Source organism: Nilaparvata lugens, chromosome 11, assembly GCF_014356525.2.
Source record: "Nilaparvata lugens isolate BPH chromosome 11, ASM1435652v1, whole genome shotgun sequence".
In the NCBI taxonomy this organism is placed as follows: domain Eukaryota; kingdom Metazoa; phylum Arthropoda; class Insecta; order Hemiptera; family Delphacidae; genus Nilaparvata; species Nilaparvata lugens.
Window position 1 is genome coordinate 39,443,257 of NC_052514.1, and position 22,787 is coordinate 39,466,043.

Genomic DNA, 22,787 nt, shown 5'->3' on the forward strand with positions numbered 1-22,787 from the left:
TAATGGATTAAAATAATTAAGATGAAATATTTTGTAAATTGATAATTAATTCTACATTGTTGAAAGACGATCTGGCAACAGAGAAAAGCGGGAATGAGATAGCACTATCCGCTTTGTTGAATGATAGACAAAGAAATTGAAGAAATTATATTTTTCAATGATTTCATAATGGATTAAAATAATTAAGATGAAATATTTTGTAAATTGATAATTAATTCTACATTGTTGAAAGACGATCTGGCAACAGAGCAAAGCGAGAAAGAGATAGCGCTATCCGCTTTGTTGAATGATAGACAAGGGGAGCAATACCATTGCTAATCAAACACTGCCATTATAACGTGGACATCGGAACTATTGGAACTAAACCTATTAACATAGCTCTACATTTTCATAAATAAGTCAAGACGCACATACAATTCCATAAAATATAACTTATCTACTCACTAATATTTACAAATTTAATCACAGGCTTTCAAGGACGGTAAGCATAGAGTCGCTATGGAACGAGTCTGACAGTCAATAATAATTATCATTAATAAAATAGTAATTAATTAATAAAACAATGTCGCTCTTCTGAAGAGCTGATGGAATCGGAAATCATGTAAATGTTTGTATTTTTATTGAAGAAAAACACGTCACACGTAGTTTTCTCCCAGTCTACTGTCTCTATTCCTCCAACTGAGTTTATCAGATATTTCGCTGTCGACTTCATGATTGGACAGGCTCTCGCCGGATGACCGATTGTTGTTCTGACTGGACAAATACGACATTTCAATCACATTCTGCAACAAACAACACAAATTTGTTGTTGAATTCCGTACAAAAATCATAGAATAAGTACATCCAAAACAATGAAACTAATACTGTAGTTATAAAACAAATAATTGACAAATCATCAATTCAAAATTTGAAAAACTCAGATTTCATTCATAGAATGAGCAGCAAAACAACATGAAATAAAAACACAACAAGTTGTCTTCTCTACTGAAAATGTTAACAGTAGAAATGAATTTAAAAAGTAGAAAAGTCGACATCATGGTATTTTTTATTTTTTCATGGAACAATTATACCATTGGTCGCCAAACAGTCGATCGCGAGCTACAGGCAGGTAGCTACAGGGTAGGGTAGTTTTTGGTAGCTCACAGAAACGCTCGTGCAAAAGAATATCGTCCAGTTTGAATATAAACACTTTCCCAGTCTGAAGAAAATTAATGACGAGAGAAATCCTCCACAGCACCGCAGCAATAACCAATAATACGTTGCAATTCTTTCAGACTTGTTACAACATTTTGATCATAATTATGGTACAATTCATCAACTCTCTTTTGTAGAGATCTATGCAGAAGATTTTGCAGCTTGTGTTGTGAAACATTTTGGTGGAGATCAGGCTTCAGTTGAAATGGAATTTGTGGATTTTCAAAATGATCTGTCTCTCAGATCACTTTCTAAAACAACTGGAAAAATTTGCCCTCAAGTTCCCAAAGAAAAATATCCAAATATTATTCAAGTTGCATTGAGGTTGAAAGTCATGTTCTGCTCTACTCACTTGTGTGAAGCATCTATTTCAATTATGAAATTAATAAAAAATCTATACAGGTACAGACTGACTGATGAGCATTTGGACAACTGCATCAGTAGGCCTATGGCGGCTACAACGTACACTCCAAACATCAAGAAAATACTTGATTACCAAAAAAAGTTCCACTGCTCCCATTGAAATGTACATTTCAAATTTTGTTATACTTTTTGCTATGAGATAATAGATTGCTATAAGTAGATTTCAACACTAGAAATGTATCTTTATAGGCAATAAAAGTGTGAAAATTTCATTTTGCCTACCGTACTTTCTTCAGTCCAATATTCCTTGATAGCTCACTAGGAGATATTATATATTCAATTCACTCTGATGGTGACCATTAAATATTAAATAATACTTAGTTTAGACTTGTGTACTGGTATAATTTCCAGTTATTATTGGTATGAATAGAAATTTTGCACAAAATAATATATTTGGAATTAAAATAAAAAGGATCTCTATGACTGGGGTTAGACCAAACTAGCAAAAGCTTGTTCTGAACAAAAATTTATAGAAATCTGGATAAAGCCAGTTTGAAAGATCTAAAGCCATGGGAACTAACAGTGAATTCATACACTTTTGGAGACATAATCATGCTTCTCATATGTCGGGTTGTTTCTATGTGTTGTATGTTCCAGAATTCGTGCTATTGCTCTATGCTCGTTTCGTCTAACCCTAGCCAAACAGGAGTCTCCAATTAATTAGGAGAATAATATCATATTAAATCATTAATAACAAGATTGAAGGCTTAAATAAACGCTCAATATTATTGTGTAATATAGTACCCAGGCTACTTATACTCGAGCCGCCGTGAAAAGACCTAGTGTCAACTAACTATAGCTGTGTGACCTGATAGTATGTTAGTACTTATAATATTGCACGTCTTTGGGCCACTTAATACTATATTATATTCATCATTTTCAATGTACAGAGTGGTCTAAATGTAGCCGTGAGGTAGTTTCCTTTCAGTTTGGCCTTGTTTGGATTGGAAGCTTACTAAATCACTACCTCCGTAAACGAAGACATAGTGCATTCTGGTGACGTCAGCACAGGTAGGGCTCCTACACCAATGAAAATTTGTTGAATTCAGCTGACCAATATCAGCTGGTGGTTTTATTCGTGCAGGAGCCCTATCCGTGCTGACGTCACCATCAACCACCTGTCATGCACTATGGCTTTGTTTACGGAGGTAGTGACTAAATATATTACAGAATACTCCAGCAATCTTCCAAGTATACAAGCTTTTAGATTAAGGCCCGTTATACAGATACACGGTTTGAATGGAAAAATGTCAGCTGTTCGTTTAAACCACATATGAAACACATTATGATGATTGCCACCATATCTACAAATAAACGTGGTTTAGCGTTAAACGTAGATGGTGCATATGGCCTTAAGAGTTCACTTTATTCATTTATTGAATCATCAATTATTATTGATTAAATTGTATATAATTAAATAAAAACAATATAAAACTTGTAGTACCCTTCTTATTTAAAACTTTAAAACAATTCAATTAAGCCCATATCAGTGATTTTACATATAATTTATATATTTGCATAAGATTTTCAATAAATCACTAGATTGTCTCATATTGAAGAACCTATACACCTCTGTAATGCCAGTGCCACACTCTCGCCAAGTCGCTTGTCAAATTGCTGGCCAAGTCACTTTTACTGTATTCATCTATATGGGTGGAGTGAAGGCAAGTGATGGCATAGTAGTCATCCACATTCTAGCGTTTGTCATCATTTATACACACTTGACAAGAGTGTGGAAGTGGCATAATTGATGTGATGTGTAGTCACATTTGAGCAGCCCTATAATGAATTATTATCATTTGTACACACTTGACAAGAGTGTGGAAGTGGCATAATTGATATGATGTGCAGTCATTTTTGGGCCACCCTGTAATGAATTATTATCATTTGTACACACTTGACAAGAGTGTGGAAGTGTAGCCATAGAGAAACAATAGCATAAAAACAAACAAACTTACGCTATTGTTTCTCTATGGTGTAGCATAGTTGATGTGATGTGCAGTCACATTTGGACCACTCTGTATTGTATTATAAAAAACAAGCAAATGGACAAGCAGTATTGTAGCTACCTTGTCCTTGTGTGCGGACTCGGCTAGAGGGTTGCTAGTGATGTTGATGGGAAGCGTTGGATGGTGGTTGTGGTGCAGGGAAGTGGTACGGTTGGCGGGCAGGGGTGGAACGGGTGGTGGTTTAGTTGTGTCCACAACGTACCCGTTGCTGTGGCGCAGGCTCTGCTGACTGGTTGTGCGCATACGTGGCACAGGGGGCGGGGCCACAGGAGGTGTACGCCCACCTGTCGCAGCAGGGGGTGTGGTCAGGTTGCGCGCGCAACTCCCAGTAGGAGGAGTGGGCAAGCTGCGCGCGCAACTCCCGCCTAAAGGGGGTGTGGGCAAGCTGCGTGCGCAACTCCCGGCCGAAGGGGGCGTGGCTAAGCTCCGTGCAAAACCATTGCTGGCTCCGCCTCCTGCTGATCCATTGTGCAGTGACAGTGTGACAGGCTCCAGCTGCTGGATCATCAGACCACCACCTCCACCTCCACCCCCGCCAGCTCCACCAACTCCACCGCTTTTGTCTTCTCCACCTGAATAGACAAAAACAATGTTACACTAAACTCAAGAAGCATACATATTTGAAAAATTAATCAACTTGAAGAATCAAAGTTGTCATGAACTCACTAATTTATGAAATATTCTAGAGGCTAGTCTCAGTTGCTACACCACTATCGACCTCTAGTCATCAGAAAAATTGACCATTGAGTGTAGATGGATTCAAATTATTGGCTGTTGGGTTGACTTGCAAATATTGGGTTGACCTGATACCATCTGTCAAGGCCAAGAAAAGTCACACCCACAATGAGCAGAGCATTCAAACTATAGCAATGGAACACAATTCTACAGCAACACAGATTGAAATACATTCAGTTGTAGGCTACATTATTACTTTGAAGGTCTACTAAAATTCTCAATAAGGAAAATGATTAGACAAATATACAAAAATGAAATAATTATTAGTAAATCCATTGAGAAACAAATGATCTTAAATTTTGTCAAAACTACATGGATAACTTCATCCAAATTGAGAATCCATTGGGGAAAAATTGGCTTCCATGGGGATCTGGGGATCGAACCAGCTTTTGATCCAGAGCTAAGCACTTTACCTCAATACAGTGCAGTCATGCATAATGTTGGGTTGATTTTCTTGTTCTTCTGTTGTCATTGAACACTTTAAATAGAGAATATACTTTTTCTGAGAATGATGACCACATGTGCACATGTGTTTCAGGCATGGGTTATGAGGCAGATGATGATGAGAGATTGATTAGAGGACCTACAGTTTCATGTGGTTCCCCAACCACCAGGAAGTGATTCTTCAAACTCATGAATTGTATTTAGAGGAGATTGGTCAACTAATATTGCTAGGTATTTCATAGTTTGAACATTTTCCAGTGTCTTATCTCATGTTTCTCATTTACAGTGTTTATTCATCTATCTATACATTTCACCTTTACAACAAGAGTAGCAGTCCCAAGGAACTTGATTTATCTCAATTATTTGAATATAATTATCATTGGAGATTAATTAATTCAAGCCTATAACCATCCTCAGTGAAAATTGAGAATGCTCAGAAATGAATAGTCGAAGTTAATCAGGTAATTAGTTTGTTGAGAAATTAAGATTTGTCAAACAATACACCCTTATCTTTTCTGTGCTAAATTTTAAATAACTTTTTACTTTCCTTGCCCTATTACCATAGGTAAGGAATGTATTGCTTTCCGAAAAAAATCAAGGTACCACAATTTCTAAATTTCTATACGTTTCAAGGTCCCCTGAGTCCAAAAAAGTGATTTTTGTGTATTGGTCTTTATGAGTGTGTGTGTGTATGAGTGTATGTGCGTCTGTGTACACGATATCTCATCTCCCAATTAACGGAATGACTTGAAATTTGGAACTTAAGGTCCTTACAATAGAAGGATCCGACACGAACAATTTCGATCAAATTCAATTAAAGATAGCGGCTAAAATGTTGTCAAAAACAGGAGTTTTCACGATTTTCTAGAAAACGGCACCAACGATTTTGATCAAATTCATACCTAAAAAAGTTATTGATAAGCTCTATCAACTGCAACTAGTCCCATATCTGTAAAAATTTCAGGAGCTCCGCCCCATCTATGCAAAGTTTGATTTTAGATTCCCAATTATCAGGCTTCATATACAATTTAAACAAAATTAAAGTGGAAAAAAATTGAGCATGAAAGTCTCTACAATTAAAGTTCAGTAACATTTTCACCTAAAATTGAGAATAAGCTTGAAATTCGAGAAAATGTTATTCTTTCAATTGCAAACTGTTGGCAACTTTTGATTCTATTGAATCATTCACTATGAAGAGATAGCAGACTTCGTGTGTTTCCAACGTTATTGTCCTGTCACCAGCTGGCTTAGATCTTTGTTTATAAGTACACTTGAGATGCGCGGGAACACTAGCGTCAGGTGATCAATTTTCATAACGGCAAGGAAAGTTGTGTGAGTGCGCCACACCAGACTTTTTAGGGAGAGCTCGTTTGTTAGGACTGACAATAAGTCCGGCTGATCTAGTGAAGAGGATAGACTTGCTTTGTTTTATAATACAGTTTTTCTGTCACAGTTCTGGCAGTCTAAAAAGAATTGTATTATTAGAGAAGACAAGTTCTGAATCCTATTCATTAGTTCAGTTAACTTGCTTTTTATATTAATTTTAAATACGCGTTTATCAGTGAAGTAAAGCCATCTCGAAAGGTAGGTGTTTTTCTCGTTAAGATCCATTTATTTTATTACCACAAGAATTGAAATCTTTGCAGCAAAGCGAGTAGCGTCCATATTTTTTTAAATTAAGAATTGTTTTTGTTTTCTATCATTATATTTTCATTTGAAATAGCTCTATCATAATATTCAACCTTATTACCATATTTAAATAATGTTATCAAGTTAATTAAAGTCTTAGATATTCTTTTTTCCATTTTTGTTATCATTTTCGTACCCAGCTTACATATTTGGTGGAGGTTCTCTCCTCACCATTACAATTTCTACATTGTTAAAAAACTGGTAATGTTGCAGAGCTAGAAAAGGATAGCACTATCTACTTAGTTGAAAGATGGAAACAGATATCAAGACCAATGTAAATCAAATACTGCCATTATAAAGTGAACCTCACTATAGTAGGATATGATAATAATATGATGGTCCTACCGGCGCCAGATGACCGATGCTTGTTGCAGATGCAGATGAGCAGCACAAGGGTGCAGAGCAGAGCCAGGCCGGCCAACACAGAGCCGACCACCACATACAGCTGACCGTTGCTATGCACGGCTGGGTGCGGACGCAGTCCTGTCCCGTCAAAGCCCTTCTCGTCTGGTTCCACCACCACTGTTGCGTTTGGCTCTTCTAACAAAACACAAACAGAAATATTTGAGATTAAAAAATTTGAAACAGAACTGACATTATAATGTAATATTCCAATTCCATTAAATTTGAGAGAAATATACAGTAGCTTACATATCCTATAATAAGTGAGCAATTTCTGTATTTATATATCTGGTTATTTTTATACATGGTTATTTATGTTTTACGTATCTCGAAAACGGCTCTAACGATTTTCACGAAATTTGGAACATAGTAGGTTTATGATATAAAGATTCGATTGCACTAGGTCTCATTCTTTGGAAAACTCGCTGAACGACACTAAAAGGATAATTCATCCTTGGAAAACAGATGATAATTTCATTGTCTCTAGATAAGAGAAGATGCTTGTACCTGTGTGGGAGGGAGACAAAATTATTCCCAGCTGTGTAACCATAATCAATCAGCGAGAAATTTTATCTAGCTAGACAATTTAATCGATTTGATCAACATAATCTGATTTGTTGACATGACATGATAATCCTCCCAAAATAGAGTATATCATAATTTTCAAAGTTGATCATTATTTGACAATTTCAAGTGATTAGTGAGTGTTATTCTGTTATCCAATTTGGTTTGTATATAATCTAAATTATAATTTTCTGTTTTCAAATGTTTGAACAGAAAATTGAACCTGAATTCAAGTGTATGGAACATAACCTACTTTCTGGACTATTTATATTGTATAAATCAAAATTCGGGAAAGAAACAGTTTTTGGCTGTGCCTGTTAGTACTTCCACAATCATTTTAAAGAAATGTGTTCGGTTTATCAAAAGTCAATAAATAAATAACGAGCGAAGCTCGGTGCCCCGATATTCTTTTATAATCGGTGATGATACCAATGTTATGTTTGGCTCTTCTAAAAAAACACAACGACAAATATTTCAGATCAACATATAGAAAACAGAACTGAAATTACAATGGTATATTCCAATTCCATTAAATTGAAGAGAAATATAGTTTACATAATATATTCATTACACCACCAATGTTGTGTTTGGTTCTTCTAACAAACACACCTACAAATATTTGAGATTGCCACAATGAATACAGAACTGATTCCATTATTCAACAATACTAACTGATTCAACTATTCCATTAAACTTGGGAGAAATAGGCCTGGACATACATTCATAAAAGAATACACTTTTGAGTAGTATAATAATCGTATATAGTGATAAAACATCACGAATAGAGTTTAAAATTGGATCATTCTTTCTGAAACACCTAGTAGTATACAGACAATGAAATCCCTGTACCACTCTTTAATACATTCTCATCTGGCATACGGACTTGCTATCTATGGAAGTACAACCAAGAGTAACCTTGATAAGATACTATTACAACAAAAAAGAGCTCTCAGAATAATAATGAAGTTAAAAAGATTAGACTCAGTAAAACTCGTTTTTCCACAGTTTGGAATCTTAACAATCTATGTGCAATATATTTTTGACGTAGTCATGTACTTTAAAAAATGCTCGTCAACAGGATCAAGAAACGAAACACATGGCTACAACACCAGATTTGGAAGGATCGAGGAGAGGCATAGATTGAAATTCTTTAAGAAAAAAACACTTTTTATGGGGAGAAAATTTTTCAATATACTTCCTAGAGAGTTGAAAGAAATAGAGGAGGTTGAATACCTACAAAAAAAATTAAAGGAATATTTGGTGGGACTATCTCTATACTCTTTGCAGGAGTATGTCAATTTGACTGTAAGATTTTAGAATCTTGTTTTTTATCAGAATTTTTTACTTCTGTATGTGTAAAGGATGATTTTGTGACGATATTAATAATTATTTTTGTAATTTGACACTGTTCAGATGTATTTTGTGCATTTTGATGAATAAAGAAATTCTCAATTCTCAAGTAGTAAAATCCTTAACCCCTTGCAAGGTATTCTACGTCACTTGAGTCATTCAGGACTAAGGTGAAGGAATGGTTGCTAGTGAGATGTCTATATCTATAGGGATATACACTTGTAAATTTGTGAAAACTGACTGTAAAATTTTTGCCAACATTTTCGAATCAACTCACTCTGTGTTTTGCAGGTGAATATCTCGCTGAAATCGGACGCAGTTCCCACAGTGAAGGCCTGCAGTTTAACATCGTAGGCGGTGTTGGCGCGTAGGTGAGTGATGTTGAAAGCTCTCGTGCTCTCTCCCTCTACCGTCGCTTTTATGTAATCGTCGGCCGTGCTCGTTTCCCGGTAGTACACGTAGAATCCGTCAACTGGTGCCAGCACTGAGTTCAGATACTGCGAAACATAAAAAAACTGGTTAGAATCATTGAAAATTTCCGAAACTGAATGGTAAAAGTAGTACTATTTAGTAGTAGCAAATAGAATGTGCAAAATATTTCAAATACAATATGGAATTTACATACAAAATAAAACTTTTTATTGTGAAAATTGGAGCCTATTATAGTATTTACCCCATCATTTCAATAAATAGTATAGTGTGATTTGTCTGTTACATAGCCTACCTCCCATTCGATTTGAATCGTGTTTGGTGACATGGCGGTGAGATTGGTGAGATTGGGGGCGACGAGGGGGGTCCTGTTGAGGGGGATGCCTCGGTGGAGATGGAATTTCGCCGAATTCGGGCCCAGTTTGTTGTCATTATTCGAATAGACCGCTGCTATTCGAAACCTGAAAACAGAATATCCAAATTAATCAATTTTATTATTCATTATGAAGTATAAACTCATATTTTGCTAGGTAACACTGTTTACGTTCTGTGTACAGTAAATTGTTCCATCACATTATAGTGCAAAATGTTCCCATGAAAGGCCATCACAAAATCTTTGGTTCAAGCTTTTGGCGCGCACATATAAAGTTGATTTACACTAAAATGTGTCGTTTACTAGCTGCTTGAATGAAGAAAGGCTGTTTTACAAACCTACCGTCTAGAAAAGTGTAAATTTCTTCTATTCCATTACTCTCAAATTTTCTATCGAGAAAAATTCATTTAATGAATGGTCATCAAACATCATATTGTTGGTTATGTATTCTATGCTCTCTCTCTTGGGTTAACAGCCGTAGGGCTGGTTGGCAGCAGCTCTCCATGCTTTTCTGTCGTCCGCTTTCCGCTTCAGCTCGTAGTATGATCCACATCTCATATCCCGTAGCAATTGTTTCATATACTCCAGCCTAGGTCTTCCTCTCATATTCCTTCCCTCAACCATTCCCTCCATTATCCTTGTCAGTAGAGTGTCATGTCTGATGATGTGGCCAATCAGCTGTGCTCTTCTTTGCTTGATCCACTTCAAGAAGTTCCGGTTCTCTCCCACTCTTTCAAAACTTGCTCATTTGTAATCATATCTCTCCAACTGATCTTCATCATTCTTCTGTAGCACCATGCCTCGAATGCAGCCAATCTTCTTTCCTCTCTCACCCCCATTGTCCACGCCTCACTTCCATATGTTGCAGTACTCCATACATACGTTTTCAACATGTTTTTTCTTACGTCGAGACTTATGTTTTTTGAGGTGAATAGATTTTTCTTCTTATTGAAGGCAATCTTAGCCTGGGCAATCTGCTGGCAATGTCCTTGCAGCTTCTTCCATCACTTGTGATTTTGCTGCCCAGGTAATTGAACTCCTTCACTTCATTTACTACCTATTCCTTAGCTTTACTGCTGAGCTGTTCTCCCCTGTCCTGCAACATATTAGCACTTTGGTCTTTCGGATGTTTATTTTCAATCTAAACTCTTCCTCCATTATTCTGTCCATTTCATTCAGTGTTTTCTGTAGTTCCTCTTCACTTTCTGCCATTACTGCTATATCATCCGCAAAACGAAGCATATCTACCGTTTCTCCATGAAACGGTATTCTATGCTAACGTAAACAAACTATCAGCGCATGCGCAGAGAAGCAAGCAGACTACAATAATCGACCAATGAGAGCTCAGATAGTTGGAACAGTACCAGGTCGGACAATTTACCACACTTCGACTGTGGGGCAGAAAGTTGGGACTGAAACAGGATTCTGGAACAGAATCTGTCAAAATTACTTCCATGGAACGCGGAACTTTTTACTTGGTAAATTGTGAATCGGATAATTTACCACATTCCATGTACACAGAACGGGCCCATTATATCTAGTACAGTTACTATTTGATATAGTAACTGTAATATCTAGATGACAAATAGTCCGTATGTAATATACATAAAATTTAAATCTGTATTATTACATTTAAATTTAAATTATTTCGTCACGATATGTTTCGGCTACTAATGCCATAATTTATTTAATATATAGTCCGAAAATATTCTTTATTCAACTTATTTCTGTTGGGAGTATTATTCATTTCGCAAACTTAATTTTCATCTTTGTTAATTTATACAAACAATAAATAAATAATAGTTATTTTTATTCTACCCATTTTCCCATTTGTTGGTTCAATGTGAAAATGAAATAAAATTTTTTATCTATACCGATTACCACATAAGCTGGCTTCAAACTAATATACAATGACTACATTTACACTAATATAATACAATGGGTAGTGCCCAGCCACCTCTAATACAAGGCCCGGCCTACGATATTGCAACGTCGCAGCGTAGGCCTAGAATCTAATACATGATTGGTGAAAAAGATCAGCTGGTATTTTTTTAAATCTTTTTCACCAATCATGTATTAGATTTCAAATTTCAAATTTTATTTATTCAAGTCACAATACATTCTGGTCTATACACGAATCTACAATAAATTACATTACAACAGCTAATTATGCAACAAATTTTACATATTATGAAAACTTATTAATTACAATGAAGATTGAATGGAACATTAGAATATTGATAATATAGTATTGTAATGTAACTACATAAATCAGCGGTTTTTCAACAATGAATAAATGATAACTTCAGTGAATAAATATACACCCCACTATAAATTATATGTGTTGGGGTATAAGTAATTAGTTGCTTATTGCGTGTTATAATTACTATTTACAAACTTCATTCACTGATATAGGATTAAAGTTTTTTATAATAAAATTAGTAAAAATTTATAATACAAACAAAATTATGAAATTAGTAGATAAATATTAATATTCTACTAAGGATAATAATAGGAAAGGTTATTTTAGAAAAATGAAAAACAGTAAAGAGAAGTAAGATTCTAGGCTTACACTGCGACGTTGCAATATCGTAGGCCGCGGCCTTGTATTAGAGGTGGCTGTGGTAGGTAGTGCATTTTGTTAGTAGTTATAATAATAATAATATTCATTCATTTCATTACAGAGAATGGTGAAAATTCAAACGATGAAATATAGAATAAAATTACAAATACAGCGCTGCCGATTTTCTCCCTTGTCGTTGACTTCTATCATAGCCACCTCTAATACAAGGCCCCGGCCTACGATATTGCAACGTCGCAGCGTAGGCCTAGAATCTAATACATGATTGGTGAAAAAGATCAGCTGGTATTTTTGAAAATCTTTTTCACCAATCATGATTCTAGGCCTACACTGCGACGTTGCAATATCGTAGGCCGGGGCCTTGTATTAGAGGTGGCTATGCTTCTATAGATGATAGCTGATACTGATATAACAAATTTAAGGGTGTGATTACATTGAAACAGCTGTGTAATCATAGTCATAGTGAAGTTGTGTTTCTTTTCTGGCTCAAAATTTTGCAAAATAATTTCAAAAATTTCCAATTTATAGAGATTTGAGTGAAATATTTTTGTTCTTAATCAGTTTTTAAAAATCAAAATTAAAAATGTTTAGTTTAGTCATTAGTTTTGGAGTGGAAATTGGACTTTTTGAAGTGAAAGTGTAATCTTAACCTTATTCTTTTTTGAAACATTTATTTGTAAAAATTTGGGAGAAGACAGTTTTGGGCTATGCCTGTTGTCTTCTCCCAAATCATATTATATTTGTTTTAATTATGATTTGTAATTGTCGATGAAATGAATAAATAAATAAATAAATACATTGCATATCGAATCATGTATGAGCCGAAAAACAAAATCTGGAAAGTGTCATTGGAGCACGATGTGACTTGTACGTGGCTGTTCACACTGGACGCTTTCAGTGTGAATGTTTCTACAGCTGCAGATTCTAATTCTCATCTGAAAGTTTGGTCATGCATAACCAAGCGTGCACTTTCACATAGACGCATCCAATGTAATCACACCCTTATATAAACTGTTCATTCTTGTTTAAAATAATAAATTATATTTTATTCGTCAAGAAAATATATTTTTCCTACAGATACCCTGAAAAGTGACCATTTGTGCACTGATTGCAGGCTGCAAAGAATCACTTTTCCGCACTAGTGCGCAAAGTGAGTACTTTGCGTACTCCAGATTTGCAGCATGACAACGCAAAATAGTTAGTAGGTTATATGGAGCACCAGTGCAGCAAAATCAAAATTAAGTTGGTAACAGTGACTGCTGTGGCTGCTATAGTGAGCAGAGGTGCAACGAAGCACAACGCGCTAATTATTATTCTTTATATATTATAACCAAGGACAACGACAGCACAGTGCCACCACAGCACACACCACACAGCTGCCCCCCGCCATTCAAACACTACTACATTATTCAGGCAATTTTACCCATAATTACCCACTTTTCATATTCAATGGAACATTAGAATATGATAATATAGTATTGTAATGTAACTACATAAATCAGCGGTTTTTCAACAATGAATAAATGATAACTTCAGTGATAAATATACACCCCACTATAAATTATATGTGTTGGGGTATAAGTAATTAGTTGCTTATTGCGTGTTATAATTACTATTTACAAACTTCATTCACTGATATAGGATTAAAGTTTTTTATAATAAAATTAGTAAAAATTTATAATACAAACAAAATTATGAAATTAGTAGATGAATATTAATATTCTACTAAGGATAATAATAAGAAAGGTTATTTTAGAAAAATGAAAAACAGTAAAGAGAAGTAAAGATTCTAGGCTTACACTGCGACGTTGCAATATCGTAGGCCGCGGCCTTGTATTAGAGGTGGCTATGGTAGTGCATTTTGTTAGTTATAATAATAATTCATTCATTTCATTACAGAGAATGGTGAAAATTCAAACGATGAAAGTAGTTTTAATAGTTTTAACTATGAAAAAATTAAACATAAAGGATTTACTCATTCATGTTTATAAACATTTTGGTTCAATTTTCCTGCCATCTTTACATTTTCATAACACGAGATATGCAGCCACAGTTGGGATTAGAACTATCCAGCTAACGAGATCCTTCTCAACAACAAATTGTTTCTTCTTATCCCAAGTAATATATCGTAATCTCAAGAGATTATTTCCGCAAAATAACATTTTTTCAGCTGCAAGTCTTGCAATTTTCAAAAAAAAATTGAAATATTTGTTGTTTGAAATAAGTGATGAGGAGGCTGTGGCTCTGGTCTTGGCGGGCGGCGGACTCACCTGACTTCACAATTAACATGACTTCTACTGACTCTATATCAATACCGACTGACTTTACCATACAGACTGGCTATATACGTTACAGACGGACATAACAATATAGAATGACTTTCTATAATACGAAATTATGACAATCATTTGAATGAAATTACCCTCATCTATTAAATCCATTTAGGTTCTCCTTCTTCTTCCCCTTCATAAGATTCACTCTACTTGAAATACCAACTCGAGTCTACGCACAGGCCACAGTGCCCATGTAGGCTCATTCCATAATGTATAATATGAAACCCTAATCTAAGTACTTAATATTTTGTATTTTATATTTCATATTATTTATCATTTTTGTACTTGCTGTATTGTGGAATAAAGAAGATTCTTGATTGATTGATTGATTGATTGATTGAAATAGAGAATAAAATTACAAATACAGCGCTGCCGATTTTCTCCCTTGTCGTTGACTTCTATAGATGATAGCTGATACTGATATAACAAATGTAAGGGTGTGATTACATTGAATACATTGTATATCGAATCATGTATGAGCCGAAAAACAAAATCTGGAAAGTGTCATTGGAGCACGATGTGACTTGTATGTAGCTGTTCACACTGTACGCTTTCAGTGTGAATGTTTCTATAGCTCCAGATTCTAATTCTCATCTGAAAGTTTGGTCATGCATAACCAAGCGTGCACTTTCACATAGACGCATCCAAAGTGATAACACCCTTATATCAACTGTTCATTCTTGTTTAAAACAATCAATTATATTTCATTTGTCAAGAAAATATTTTTTTTTCAATTATTGGATTATACATTTCCATGATTGAGATTCAGTGCCGGTTGCACAAAAGTCGGTTAAATTTTAACCGTGATTATTTTCACGAGAACCAATCAGAGAAGCCGTCTTTTCTAAATGGCCTTCTCTGATTGGTTCTCGTGAAATTAATCATGGTTAAAATTTAACCTGTTTTTGTGCGACCGGGCCTAAATATTTTTCTGTTCAATTCTATTCATATTTTTTCTATTCCTGGACCTCACTATAGTCATAGAGAAACAATAGCTTAAGTAGATATCCCATGGTATAGGGCGTTTATGTCGCAACTTTTACTGTTATCTCAAGCCGATAGTCCACGTATTTCTTTCCCAAAAAGCTGTGTGACGCTGGTAGTCTCTCATATTGTGCCGTTTATACACTCTCACCTCAACAAAACAGTAAAAAATCAACAGTAATTGGCTTGAGATAACAGTAAAAGTTGCAACATAAACGCCCTAGAACTATGGGATATCTACTCACGCTATTGTTTCTCTATGGTGATATTTACTTCGAGTCGTTAGTATTTCTTATGAATGGCATCAATGATTCAATTCGTCAGGCAATGATGAAAGGTCGTAAAAATCTACAATAATCGATAGTAATCGACTTGAGATAACAGTAAAAGTAGCGACATAAACGGCCTATACCATGGGATATCTACTTACTCTATTGTTTACCTATGCTATAGTTCAAACAATGAATGTTTAACAAAACCTAACCTGTAGGTATGATCAGTGTCGAGTCCATCGACCTCGTAGCTCCTGACATGGCTGGCTATCTCCTCGTTGCTGGTCATCCAGGTGGACTCACCGCGGCGACCATGAGGGCCCAGCTCCTTGTACTGCACCTTGAAGAAGAGGATCTGCAGGCCGTCGTTGGAGGGCACAGACCAGCGCACCATCACCGACTTGTCTGACAGACGAGTGACGTTTGGTTTCGACGGCGGGATCATCACCACTGCAAAATTAACGAATTAAATAAATACAATCCAATTTCAACTCTATTCAACTCGTTCATTTACACTTGGCATAACAATATATATACATATATTCGATCTTTGACAAAATAAAAAATAATTCAGGGTGCCTCACGAAAGGTGTAACAGCTGAAGACCATGGATTCTACATTAAATTTGCAACAAAAGATGTCAAGTAAAAGTTTCTTAAATCGACCTTAGTTTTCGAGATATTTCGACTTTTCTATACATATGAAAAAAATAAATATATTAATATTGGTAATTTTTGTTAGAGATAATCAAATAACTCAAAAACTATGGTCGAGAAAATTTTGCTGTACATATTCTATGTTGCATGCAAATTTCATGTAGAATTTTATTTATAAAATAGCATTATAGTACCTTTTTTGAAATTAATATAGAATAATATTACTCGTTTTATTTTTAATTTTTTAATAAAATAATTTAGACTTATTGTTTTCATCTATTATTTTATATTAATTTCAAAAAAGGGTTCTATAATGATATTTTATTGATAAAAATATGTAGCCCTGAATAATTACATTTTAAGAATTTATGTAGAATCTATGGTATTCGACTGTTGCACCTTTCGTCAGACTAATTTTCTCACTAATATATTTACTTATTTATTTGATTTTCATTTACTGAGACGCATAATCTTACTGGGGGAATTCCACTTTATCAATATGTTCTGTGTACTGTTCATGCAAAAATGTAATTATTTATTTATACAGGGTGTCCCACGAAAGGTGTAACAGCCGAAGACCATGGATTCTACATTGAATTTGCAACAAAAGATGTCAAGTAAAATTTTCTTATATCGACCTTAGTTTTCAAGATATTTCGACTTTTCTATACTTTTGAAAAAAATTAATAACTAGAAAACTATTAGTCAAAATCTAATTCCAAGGGCATGGCTGGACAGATGAAGAAATTTCCAATAAGATTCATATAATTTGTTCCTTTATTTCACGTTTTTGAACTTCTTGTGAGCGTTCAAAGTTGAAAAAAGTACATTCTCGAGTTCAAAGCCAAATTTCAAACAGTTTGAACGCTCACAAAAAGTTCAAAAACGTGAAATAAAGGAACAAATTATTTGAATCTTATTGGAAATTTCTTCATCTGTACAGCCCTGTCCTTGGAGTTAGATTTTGACTGATAGTTTTCTAGTTTTTTTTTTCATATGTATAGAAAAGTCGAAATATCTCGAAAACTAAGGTCGATATAAGAAAATTTTACTTGACATCTTTTGTTCCAAATTTAATGTAGAATCCATGGTCTTCAGCTGTTACACCTTTCGTGGGACACCCTGTATAAATAAATAATTACATTTTTGCATGAACAGTACACAGAACATATTGATAAAGTGGAATTCCCCCAGTAAGTTTATTTATTTATCATTTATTCGTGGACATAATCACAAATCATATAAATATGATTAGGAAGGAACAACAGGCTTGGCCCAAATCTATTCCATTCCCAAATTTTGATAAATTAATAAAATGTCCAAAAAATAGGTTATGTTTCTACTGTAAAAGATTCTAGTTCAATTTTCGTCCAAAAATGAATACAAGCTAAACATTTTGAGTTTAGAGAAATTAAACACCAAACTATTATGCGTCTGAGTAAATGAAAATTAAATAAATAAGTAAATATATTAGTGAAAAATTAGTCTAATATTAATATAAAGTATTCTTCTTCAGTATCTTTCACTAGCTTTCTAACTTCTCGACTCTACTATAATACTAAATTAATGAACTACCTATTATTTAGATCTGTTAAGTACATTATTAATATTAATTCATTTCATTATTTGTTCCGGTACTCTTAAACTTTACAAGAATGACCCATCATTTTTTTCCAATAATAGAACATTATAATATAATTGTTCTATTTTAGTATTGAGAACGTTTCATGACTGCACTCACTCTCTTACATGTCTCCTTTCAACCAAATAAAGTGAAATTTGAAAAATAAGTATATTTTCTATGGTTTTACAAATCTCCACCTTCGTAAATTCTTCACGACTCTACTATAGTGAGGTCCACGTTATAATGGCAGTGGATGAAGATAGAAGAATAGCGATGCCGATTCTCTACATTGATTAATTATATTTCTATACCGTCAAAAACATAATTGGTATCGTTGTGGACCTAGAAAAGGATAGTACCACCGGCTTTGTCGGAAGATAGACAAGGAAAGCAAAACCAAAGTTGATCAAATACTATCATTATAACGTGGACCCCACTATAGAATGATTTATTCGAAACCATTTTACTATTTATATTTTATTTGAGTATTATATGTATGTTTGCACTTCATGACTACTAGATTGATTTATTTGAAACAATTTGACTATTTATGTTTTATTTGAGTATAATGTATGTTTTCACTGACCATTTCCCTTGTGTTTCTTGTCTTTTCGTCTTCCTTTTTGTTTTCTGGTGTGGTCTTTCTTGCCGTGATTGTGACCCCCCTGGCCCCCCTGGTTGGAGGCTGGCAGAGATGCAGCAATCAGACTGATCGGGTCGCCATTATCTGCACACAAACACACACAACAACATTTGTTACTTTATTGCAGATTTCAATTAAATTTTCAGTTAAAATAGAAAATTCTGTTCTTACAATCGAAGTAGGAAATAGACATTTAAAATGTTTCAGGAACACATAAATGAAGGACGTGTTTGAAAAAAGGTTTAACAAGTTTATAAAAAGTAAAATGTAAAAATTATTAATATTTTGGGAGTTTTTTTTTAATTTGTGTAGGCTACCTATATTAACAAATTGGTAGAAATCAGTGGCATAATGGGTCTCCAGCTGAATGCTCAAAAACAAGAATAATGACCAATTCAGAGAGAGAGGGAGTGATGCTGAGTTGCGGCAACATTGAGTATGTATATTTGGGGCAGACATTGTGATTCACAAATCGATTGGAAAAAGAAGTGATACTAAGAATTGACAAGGGATGGAAAAAATACTGGATGTTGAAAAAGATATTCAAAGAAAACTTCTCCAATGATCTAAAAGCGAAAGCCCTGTCATCATGCGTCTATCCAGCAATATTATATGGGTCACAAACGTGGACGCTGACAGAAAGGTTGGATAAGAGACTAGAGACGACACAAACAAAAATGCTACGCAGTATCCTGGGAATCAAGTTGAGTCAAAGTGTGAGGAACAGCGATGTATTGAGCAGAGTGAGAGTGAAGTACATGCAAAAGGAGGCTCACATCGCGAAATGGAAGTGGGCAGGGCATGTGGCCAGAATGCAGGAGGACCGATGGGCCAAGATCTGCACCGACTGGATTCCGAGGGATAAGAAGAGAAGAATAGGACGACCAACCACAAGATGGAGGGACGAAATGAACCAGAGAGTCGGCTATGCATGGACCACTTCGGCCAGAGACAGAGAAATGTGATGCAAAATAGTGTCGAAATTATGAAAGGAACTTAATATAAACTGTTGTCTACTCAAATACTTCAAGTAGAGAGGCTTTTGTTCTATATGAATGTCAATAAAGCTATTATTATTATTACCTATATTACCTAGTAGAGCAGAATTATACGATTGGTTTCAACTTGTCACTTACATTAATTACTTATATACTTATATTATATTATATAAAATACTTATATTAATTTCTCTTTCATAAAAGTTTCAATTTATAGATAATGAGTACAATGTGGGTAGAATAGCAGGTATTTACCCGGAACTGCTTCAAAACAGTAGCCTATAATTATGTTATACTGCTTCGGAACTTCTTCAAAACATTTTATAATTATGTGTTTTTATCTTTGTTAAATAAATAAATAAAACCAAATGGCGAATAAACAGGTCAGAGGTAACGTTGAGTTGATGTATGCAAAAAGCTGGTCAACAGTTATCAGCGGCAAACTGAGTAGGAGTCAAATCAGGTCTCAGTAATTTTGGAAGAGTTGAAATCTCTTGTCAATATCCATGTACCTTATACAATATGATTATGTTCAGAACTTGATATTGTTACTCAATTTTTTGCATCTTGTTTTATGGATGTATTAGTAGAATATCCTATTATATTGAGCGAGCAATTTCTGTATGGTTATTGTATATGGTTATCTATGTCCAACGGATCACGAAAACGGCTCTTAACGATTTTCACGAAATTTGGAAAATAGTAGGTTTATGATATAAAAATTCGATTTCACTAGGTCTCATCCTTGGGAAAACTTGATGAAGGACATGAAAAGGATAATAATTATTCATCCTTTGAAAAACATATGATAATTTCGTCGTCTGTCGAAATAGAAGATGCGTGTGTGGGAGAAAAACAGAATTATTTTTCTGTGTTTATTATTAATTAGCTGTGTAATCAATCAGCGAGAAATATTATCTAGAAATTCTAATCGACTTGATCAAAATAATCTGATTTGTTGACATCACATGACAATCATTCTAAACTACAGTATATCAAATTAAGTTAATCATTATTTGACAATTTTAAGTGATTAGTAAGTGTTATTTCTCTGTTGTATATACATACTTTTTCACTGTTAAAATTAAACTTGAATTTTAAAAACACTTTTAAAGTTAAAATACACTTACAGAGAAATACACTCTGAAATACACCAGAGTCTGATGATGACCAACAACAGGTCGAAACGATCGTCACTACAAAAGTAAGTGCATTTTCACTTCAAAAGTGTTTTTTTTTATTCAAGTTCGAGTGTTATTTTGTTATTCAAATTGGTTTGTAGATAATCTAAATTAGAACTTTCTTGTTTTCAAATGTTTGAACTGAAAATTGAACCTGAATTCAAGTGTATGGAGCATAACCTACTTTCTGGACTATTTATGGAGTATAAATCAAAATTGGGAAAGAAACAGTTTTGAGCTGTGCCTGTTAGTCCTTCCCCAATCATTTTAAAGAATTGTGTTCTGTTTAGCAATAGTTTATAAATAAATAACGAGCGAAGCTTGATGCCCCGATATTCTTTTATAATCGGTGATGATACAATGATTGTGTCATAACCGAAACTATAGTATCCCAAACTGTTTCAATAAATTAGAGGTTTTAACAAATAATTATTATCAATAGAGATATCTATCACAACATATCAATGACAACAAGTCGGTTTCATTCAATAGAGGTATTTACCACAACATAACACAGAAATTCAGTTATATGTCTGATTCAGTTTGTATAATATCTTACCATCGACGTCTACGTCATCGTCGCCTTGAGCAGTGACCTGTTTGGGAGAAACCTGCAGCATTGCCGAGCCATAGGTCACTCCGACCGGGTTACTGGCGAAGCACTGGTAGATTCCAGCGTGTCTCTTCTCCACCTGGTCGATTATCAGTTTACTTCCATTGGCTGTGAATAAACAAAAACGATTTCAAATGAAGTAATGATTGATTGATTGATTAATTGATGATCGATGATTGATCATTGATTACTGATCTCTCTCAAATTCGATTCACGTTCAAGAGCCCTCGAGACTTTTGAAAATAGTTCAATTCAATTCAATTTTTTTTTCCTTCTGAATACAATTCAAAGCAGTTACATAGAATCTGGAGCAATAAAGTTTATACAATTCAAGAAACAATATAATATACTTCCTAAAAACAAACAACAAAATATAGAACTATACTAAACAATAAAACTCTTGAGCTATCACAATTTTATTCTTGTATAAAATTCTTGTATCAGAAAGGAAAGAGCTCACATAGGCAACAAAGGCCTGTGCGTAAGCTCGAATTATCATAACAATATGCGTTATATCTATAAATATAAAGAGGGATCTCAATTTTTATTAGAGATCTAAACTACATTAAAATAATTTTCAATGATAGACTAGACTAACGCTAAGGCTAACCCCAATATCACAGCTGTGATAAGTAGGCTTAGTGTGTTTCTTAAATAGGCTCTCTACCCCTAAATAGGCTAGTGTGTTTGTCTTTTCGGTCTCAAAATTTTATAGTTTTTTCAAAGTTTGGAATTTTCTGATCAATTGTAATTGATTTAAAAGTATCTTTTCAATTTAAAAATTATTTTTGTGTGTTTTGAATTGTAAATTAAGTGTGTAATTGATAATTGTTAAGTGGCACATAACCTAGCTACATTTGGACTGTTGTATGAAATTAGAATTGGAACCGTTTTGGGCTTATAAGCCTGTGCTACTTTTCTGTTAGTAGTGTTATTCTGAATGATTAAATAAATAACACGTTATTTGCTCATAACGTTACTTGCTCTAAAACTCTGCTATCTGAATGCTCTAAAAAATAGCAATTGAACACAAAAACTATGTCTTTTGATAGTTATTCAGTTCCGGTTTTTGTTTCTTGAAAAAGGAAGATACTGTATTTCATATTAAGATAAACAAGAGTCTAACTATGGCTGAAATTCAAGTTGGGAGACCTATTAACACTTTCAATAATAATATTCTCATTAAGAATTTATTTAAATTTTCAATAAGATGATTTCCATAGAGAGAAGTCTATTATTATATTTGCGATAGAATTATACTAGTTTCTAGATCCAATATTTAAATTTACG

General features: G+C 34.3%; 1 protein-coding gene across 1 annotated transcript in view; it reads right to left on the reverse strand.

Annotated features, from left to right (window-relative positions):
• Positions 1-220: 220 nt before the first annotated feature.
• LOC111054878 (interference hedgehog) overlaps positions 221-22,787 on the reverse strand; it is a 215,318-nt gene continuing 192,751 nt past the window's right edge. The window contains exons 10-17 of the mRNA XM_039437305.1: positions 21,444-21,605; positions 18,649-18,789; positions 15,995-16,232; positions 9,535-9,700; positions 9,088-9,307; positions 6,840-7,034; positions 3,687-4,198; positions 221-782 (exon numbers count right to left, since the gene is read on the reverse strand). Of these exons, the coding sequence (XP_039293239.1) occupies positions 636-782; positions 3,687-4,198; positions 6,840-7,034; positions 9,088-9,307; positions 9,535-9,700; positions 15,995-16,232; positions 18,649-18,789; positions 21,444-21,605 (1,781 nt within the window). The 3' untranslated portion in view covers positions 221-635. The remainder of the gene's footprint in view (positions 783-3,686; positions 4,199-6,839; positions 7,035-9,087; positions 9,308-9,534; positions 9,701-15,994; positions 16,233-18,648; positions 18,790-21,443; positions 21,606-22,787) is intronic.